Consider the following 7,767-nt stretch of genomic DNA (forward strand, 5'->3'; position numbering starts at 1 on the left):
TTTGCCAGAATATACATAATATATATGTATTACTGAAATATATAAAAATATTAAACTACTATGCAAGAAGTTGAAGGGATAAAATCACGTAAGAAAATGAAGGGATAGAATCAAGGTGCACAATTCATCCAAAAAAAAAAAAAGTTGCACAAAACCAATAGATCGAAAAAAAAAAAAAAAATATGCAAAATTAGATTGCATGAATAATGTGTATATATTTTGCATTAATCCACTAAATTTTACTTACTTATGTGAAAACTCGTTTTCCAATACTTATAATGTATTATTTTTGAATTTAATACTCCTCCGGTCCTTACTATAAGACCCATTTAACTAATTTGATTAAATTAAGGAAGTTAGGTAAGTTAGTTAATTATAGGAAAAGTGTCACATTTTTCCTAAAACACCATAATCATCTTTCTTAATACCCCTTCTCCCTTTCTACTTGATTATGGTTGAGAGAGTATACATAAGGGTATTTTAGAGAAAATTGATAAATATGAGAAAGGGGTCTTATATTTAGGACCAAAACCAACACAAGAATTGGGTCCTATATTAAGGACCGGAGGGGTATATTCATTAATTAATATAATCATGAAATTTTTAAAAAATTATATATATTCAAAATAATAAATATACAACTTAGAGTAAAGTGTACTATTTAGGAAGAATGAGAAATAAAAACCTCAGAAATTAATAAATTCCAAATCATAATTCGTCATCACACTTTAACAAATTTTAACAACACTTGATTTACAAATAACAACATATTTTTGTAAGAATATCTGATTTAAAATTTTTTGATTTTCATGGTCATTTTTTGTCATTTTCTGTCATTTTCGCTACTATTTATGAGTGATATATAATAAATATTTCAAATTTTGTATATTGTATATATATAAAATATAGTTCTATTTCTATTGTACCAAAGAAAAGTAGAAGGAAGGTGACTGTATTTTACTGTAAGTTTTTATAACAATCAATAATATAAGTCATTTTTCTAGAGAAGATAATAATACAATCTAACGTATAAACATTATATATTATTTATCAAACTTTTTCTTACCTATTTCATCTTAGAAAAAATTAAAATCTATTCTTACATGAAAATTAATACAGGGATAATAAAATTTCTAGTTACTTAAATTCATCTTAGTTGCCAATTTGGCCCTTTTGACTACAAGGACTAGTTGTATATGATTATAAAATATTAAAAATTTCGTTGATAAACACTAAACTATAGGGTCAAACTAATAATTGAAACAAAGCTGAACATCAAATATTTATATATTTTATTATGCAAGCTTTATATTTACGCCCAGATTTTGCTTCCTCTTAATATATTTTTTCTTTCTTTCTTTCTCACCGTGGGGCGTATCCAAAAACATCTTCAAATCTCTCTTTGACCGTCGTACGCTCTCTCGTCATCCTCCGTTGGCCCTTATAGCCGCTGTTGCAGAACACACACACAGAGAACACGAAGAAGCACACCCGCATGGACCAGAGACTCACAGTCACGAATAGAGGGACGCTTCAAAGCTGAAACTTGAAAACTCCCTTCCCGTTCATTCTCTGCGAAAAAAAATTATATGCAATTCTTATGGCTCTTCAGTAGCAGAAACACAGACACTTTTCTTCTTTTCGCCCGATTTCGATATCATCATTCGTTATTGTTAAACTCGCCCCCCTTCTTTATCTCTCTCTTTATCTTACTACAACCTCCCTTCCCTCTGCTCTGATCCGACGGCTGCGATCTTCTTGTTTCTCCAATCGTACGGCCAGGGGTCCTCATTTCTGCCGCTTCCCACATTCTCTTTACGTAAGTTCCCGACCCCGTAACAGGAAAAAGTATAACCTGACTTTCTAACCCACTTTTTCTGTGTGTTTATTCCCCCTTTTCTTTTTTGGAGTTAAAATAGATAGATTCCTTTTTGTGTGATACCACTAGCTTTGAAATACGCTATATCTCTATCTTTTTTGTGCCTATGCAAAGTTCTCTACTTCCTCTCTTGTTCCAGTTTTCGAATCTACTCATATTCAGTGGACGTCATCTTTTCCTTCTTCCTTTTTCCGGGTCGTCCCGATTCTTTATTCTTTATATTTTAAAGTTTTTTCTGTCCCCTTCAACAACAATGGACAATTAATTTTTCCATTGGGTTCAAGCTTCAATCTGTTTTTCTTTCTTACATGCAATGGCGTAGTGTTGAATTATGTATTACTGTAATGGGTTTCCTGATTAGTGGCCTCGGATGCGAGATTTAGATGCATCATGATGCTATGATCGTAAATTTAATATCTGTTTACATTAAATTTATTTTGAAGGGTTCAAACTTTATGATTTGTATATGTTTGGAGTTCTTGTTGTAGTTAACCTTTTGTCAAGTGCTTGTTGAAAAGTTTAGTTTCAAGAAGGGGTCAATTGCTCAGCCTGCTATTCTGTGACATGCATGTGGCTGTTCTGTGTTCAAATGCAGGATTGTACTGTTCTGCTGTTGCTCAGACATTAAAGCTGAAGTTGCATAATGTTATAGAGTCCTTCAGTATATGGTAGAATTTGTGATGTACTGTTGGTCAAATCTATAGCGTTTCATATTAAGGTGTTTTCTTAGATACTGCCATAGGATTGCAATTTAAGGTTTGATATGTTGAAACTTGTTTAGCTTCCTGTAATTGTCATGTCTGGTTTTTAATGTGGAACCCCAAGGTGGTTAAGTACACAGAAGTTGTTGGCCACTTGTTCATGTGGGCGGATCCTTGGGATTACTTGTTTTGCATTAAATGAAAACTAGGTAATGCCTTTTGTGCAGAAATAATGTTTTGAGTCCACTGCAAAAGAAAAGAAAGGGTTAGAAAAGGGGAAATCTTATAATAATATTTTGTAAAAATATTCTTTTGAATACAAAATATTCTTTTGAAACTCACTATCATTTTTACTTACAACTGTTGTACCTTATGTTGACCGCAATTGCGTTACACATTTATACTGCTTGCTATCATAGAACCATCTTTATTGACTTCTTTGGAGTTTTATACATCTTTTGTTCTTCTCTGAATACCGTTCTCTTGTTGATGGTTGCACATGATATGTGACTGAGATGCAATTCTGCATGGGACATTGTTAAAAGTATTATTATTCGTGCTCGCACCAGTCTTCCATAGTTAGATATAGATGGTTCCTTGATTCACATGGAGGAGATTATATGTTTCATGTCATTTGTTGCTCTGTATGCTTTGCAAGAGTGTTTTATTAAGGAGCATAGGTTACTGATGTCCTTTGTCACAGCCTCACAAGATCAGTGAATGATTTTACTTTTGCAGATTTAACAGTAGCGAGAAAGTAGCTTCTCTTCAATAGTAAATTATGGACACCAAGGGTCATCAAAGAGTAAAGAGAAATGACTATCTTGTTAAACAAAATGGTGGCTCTCATCTGTCAGATTTTGAAGATGAATTTGATCCATGGACTGCGTGGGCATACAAGCCTCGCACAATTACATTGTTACTGATTGGTGCCTGTTTTCTTATGTGAGTTTGCTGCCAGATAATTTATTTCCATATAATGTTGGTGTATTATTACTTACTCAGGAATTTGTCCTACATTATTATTGAGTTTGATCAAATTTTTATTTTGGATGCATATGCCAGTTGGGCAAGTGGAGCACTTGATCCCGAAAGAGATGCATCAGGTGATCTTGTAACTTCTGTTAAAAGGTCTGCTCTTTTTGATATTTATAGGTTTCATATTTGCTTATTTCAAGGCTTACATTTTGTAGCTAGAATGCTTGTATAATGTTTTGACTACACTTTCAATTTCTTTTTAGGGGTGTATGGGCAATGATTGCAGTTTTTCTTGCTTATTGCCTGCTGCAAGCTCCCTCCACGTGAGTATTGTATTAATGCTTAGTGTAGTTTATAAATCTCCTATTCTAATTTCTTGTTGACTTCACACCTGTCCCATACTGTGGAGCTTGTTTTGTGGACTTTCTCGTTAGATATGAGAAAATACTTTTTCATTTTAAAAATCAGAAGAAGATCATGATGTTTAATTGGTTTCTTTCAATCTTTCTTTGTATTTCTTCAATTAAGATTATGTGGCCAATTGATACAATCACACTACAAATCATCCTGATGACAACTCAAGTTTGTAATAGCCCTTGGTCATGTGATCTAATGAAATCTGCGTTTTAGATGGGGTGGTTTTGCTGAGTTAGGATATTAGTTGGCTTAATTTTCGTGGTAAATTAATTGTTTAGACAATTATCTTTGTCTGACTTTCATTATTTTTCTGTCTTCATTCAGGGTTCTGATCAGACCACATCCTGCAATTTGGCGCCTGGTCCATGGCATGGCTGTTGTTTACCTTGTCGCACTTACATTTTTGCTTTTCCAGGTTGATTGTTTTGTTTCAATTTGACCTCCTTGCATTTGAATTGGATTCTTGCATACTTTCTTGATTTGCATATGTCGCTTCTCTCCCATTCTTTCTGTCTGCCCATTACAACTTGTGGGTGATATTGTGATAAACATGAAAGCAGATATAATTTCCTGCTTTATTGCCTCTAACTGAATCGACTGTATGCTTATCTGTAGCCTCACATTTATGTTTCTGCAGAAGCGTGATGATGCTAGACAATTTATGAAGTTTCTTCATCCTGATCTTGGTGTTGGTAATGCTATATGTTTTTCTTTCTCATTATTTTTCCTTTAATTTTATTTTTTAGCATTGAATTAAACAGGATTAATTTATTTTTGGGCTGAGTTGCTTTGAGACTTGAATTTTTTGTCAATTTGAATCATAATTATTTTGCTTTACTTTATGCAGAGCTTCCTGAAAGGTCATATGGTGCTGATTGTCGCATATACATACCTGAAAACCCCACAAGCAGGTTTAAGAATGTTTATGTATGATTTCTTCTTTCAAAACCTTTAATTTATTTTTTGCTTTATTTTTCTTCTTAATCCTCTGATGTTATCTTGTTATCTTTATGTTATTTAGTTCCACATGTAGCTGATATATATTTATATATTTTTTCTTTCTCAAGGAGACACTTTTTGATGAGTTTGTTCTCGCTCATATCATTGGATGGTGGGGAAAGGCAATATTGATACGTAATCAACCCCTTTTGTGGGTGTTGTCGATTGGATTTGAGTTGATGGAGGTTAGCCCTTGGTCTTTCAATTCTTTAACACCCTCCTTTGCATGGCTGTGCACTCAAGTCCCCTTGAAGAATGCTAGCTTTTTAAATTTTTCTATATTCTAAACGTATTTCACGTTGGCATATCCAGTTTACCTTCCGCCATATGTTACCAAACTTCAACGAGTGCTGGTGGGACAGCATTATTCTCGACATCTTGATCTGCAATTGGTTTGGTAAGAATTTGTGCATTTGTTTTTCCTTGGCTTGTTGGTGAGGGGAATATTGCATGTGTCGCATATATCTTGTATTAATATGTAAATGATTACATTCAACTCATTCATTGCTCTGATCTTATGTTTCTTTTTTTTTTTTCCCCCCTTTTTTGGTGATCGACTTAAAATTCATTTTGCAAAGGGCAAGCTTTTCATATGTAGAATGCTTGTAAGAATTCAACATTTATGTGGATGAATGCTTTCCATTTAATGTTCTAAGGCAGTTGAACTTTATGGTTGTCTGGAAATTATGTTTTCTGGCACTATTTTGAATTAGAGCTGTTAAGTTCTGGTGCATTTGTTCCTATTCCGAATGAAATTTCCAAAGAAACTAGAATTGCTGGCTCAGGTTTCTGAATAATATGCCATGAGATAAGATATTGGTTATTGATTTATATCGTCTAGTGAGACTACATGCTATATCAAGAATGAATTAGAATGTTTTAGAGCTGTTGAAAACATGTTTTACGTGACTGACTTTGCAGGTATATGGGCAGGAATGCATACTGTTAGATACTTTGACGGGAAAACATACAAGTGGGTTGGTCTAAGCCGCCAACCTAATATAATAGGAAAAGTATGTTTTAGCTATTATAGATGTTTTTATTTATGACTTATTATTATTTGCATGGTTTAAAGATCAATCCATTCACATCTTTCTGATTTCCGTCTCTCTCTATTGGATTGTTGTCCAACTTTGGCTTTCTTATTCTTCTTTCTCTAACATTCTGTCTCCTGATACTATTATCAGGTGAAAAGAACATTAGGCCAATTCACACCAGCACAGTGGGACAAGGATGAGTGGCATCCATTGCTTGGTCCATGGCGTTTTGTTCAAGTGCTTAGTCTCTGTATTGTTTTTTTGACAGTGGAACTAAATACATTCTTTCTGAAGTTTTGTCTCTGGATACCTCCACGGAACCCAGTTATAATTTATAGGTTGATTTTATGGTGGTTAATAGCAATTCCAACCATTCGTGAGTACAACACATACCTTCAAGACAGGTACATCCCCCATCTCTTGTCCCTAAGGGGAAAAAGGAGGACATAAGATTATTGTCTGCTTATGCATTGTATGTGATTAAATGGCATGCTCACACACACACACACACACACTTTTCTTATGCTTCTGGCTATTCATCTAAACAATTCATTGTGAACTATCCAGGAAGCCAGTGAAGAAGGTTGGAGCATTTTGTTGGCTGTCACTTGCTATTTGCATTGTGGAACTTTTGATTTGCATCAAGTTTGGACATGGTAGGTCTCTTCATGTATATGTTCGTTCCTGCTGTCATTGACTGAAAAAAAATGTTCTTTAGTGTTGTGCTTTTTATTAAGTGAGTAAGGGGGATAGATCAGAGAGTATGCAATTTTTTGAAAAGGAGTAGAGGAAGACCAAGAGAACATTCAATAAAATCATTGAGCAGGGCCTTTGGATTAATAAGCTATCTAAAGATTTGGTTGTTAGTAGAGCACAATGACGTCATACGATTATGTAGCTAACCTTATTTAGTGGAACAAGGCTTGTTGTTGTGTCATGATTTTTATAGTAGATTCCAAACAAATTCCTATATACTTAAGCAAAGTTTTTTGCCCCTTATTTTTTAAGCCAAAGATTTTCTAATAACCAATTTGTTGTGTTTCATTAGGTTTGTATCATAATTCAATGCCTTTATGGCTAGTTATCTTCTGGTCATCAGTTGGAGTAACTCTTGTTACATCCTTGCTTGTTTGGTCTTGGCAACTGCATCGGAATCTAGGGAAGAAGCGGCGATAACTTTACTGTTCAAAGTAGTGCATCAATTCTTTGATTCCTTCCCGATTTTGATGGTCATTCACATTCACGAATGACTTTCTACATTATAATTGTAAATGATGAGTTTCCTAGGATAGTGCTCCACAGTTTCTGAGCAAACAAATATTAGAATTTCGGCTGGCAGAAAGAACTTCTGATATGAGAGGCATCTGAACAGGTTTCTTTAAATAAGTGAGTTTGGTCAATTTCTTCCCTATAATGTCAATTCATTGGTTTCAGCTTTTTGATAAAGGGAGAACTCTGGGCTTCTTTTTTTACTTGTACTGTGTGACTAGAATTTGCATGATGCAAGGTTGGCCTTATGTGTTTAGAAGTGCATGTAATGCTGGTGCTTTCGTCATTGGACTTTTTTTGAGCTGCAAAATAGAAACGGGCCAATCTGACTAGAAAATCAGGAAGTATATTACTCTGTTTTATTTAGAAGCCATTTCCACCATATATAATTGGGATTAAGAAAAATTTAGCAATTTTTCAACTTTATGACTGTATTGGATATACTCTTTCTAACAAAGTAACAATCTACACAACAATAAATAAAGAA

At 34.0% G+C, this 7,767-nt stretch overlaps 1 protein-coding gene across 2 annotated transcripts; it reads left to right on the forward strand.

The window, feature by feature from the left end:
- The first annotated feature begins 1,456 nt into the window (after nucleotides 1-1,456).
- On the forward strand, nucleotides 1,457-7,536 carry LOC114742085 (CDP-diacylglycerol--serine O-phosphatidyltransferase 1). Of its 2 annotated transcripts, XM_028930347.1 has the most exons (13): nucleotides 1,457-1,819; nucleotides 3,319-3,525; nucleotides 3,646-3,711; nucleotides 3,822-3,881; nucleotides 4,300-4,390; nucleotides 4,613-4,667; nucleotides 4,823-4,902; nucleotides 5,043-5,159; nucleotides 5,287-5,371; nucleotides 5,896-5,987; nucleotides 6,162-6,415; nucleotides 6,579-6,667; nucleotides 7,060-7,536. In XM_028930347.1, exons 2-13 carry the CDS (start codon nucleotides 3,362-3,364, stop codon nucleotides 7,185-7,187), a joined length of 1,281 nt encoding a protein of 426 aa, XP_028786180.1. In that variant the 5' UTR covers nucleotides 1,457-1,819; nucleotides 3,319-3,361; the 3' UTR covers nucleotides 7,188-7,536. The 2 variants fall into 2 exon arrangements, with proteins under 2 accessions (XP_028786180.1, XP_028786181.1); XM_028930348.1 differs by lacking the exon at nucleotides 1,457-1,819 and having other exon boundaries at nucleotides 2,112-3,525.
- Nucleotides 7,537-7,767: the final 231 nt, after the last annotated feature.

This window comes from Neltuma alba, unplaced genomic scaffold (genome assembly GCF_004799145.2).
Source record: "Neltuma alba isolate B1F8T4 unplaced genomic scaffold, ASM479914v2 tig00003637_pilon, whole genome shotgun sequence".
NCBI classification, from domain to species: domain Eukaryota; kingdom Viridiplantae; phylum Streptophyta; class Magnoliopsida; order Fabales; family Fabaceae; genus Neltuma; species Neltuma alba.

Excerpts from the sequence above, each read along its gene's own strand:
- LOC114742085 (XM_028930347.1), top strand. The coding sequence starts at position 3,362 with ATGGACACCAAGGGTCATCAAAGAGTAAAGAGAAATGACTATCTTGTT. Across the intron at positions 5,372-5,895 it reads CTTGATCTGCAATTGGTTTG|GTATATGGGCAGGAATGCAT; the intron begins GTAAGAATTTGT and ends CTGACTTTGCAG. Across the intron at positions 6,668-7,059 it reads TTGCATCAAGTTTGGACATG|GTTTGTATCATAATTCAATG; the intron begins GTAGGTCTCTTC and ends GTGTTTCATTAG.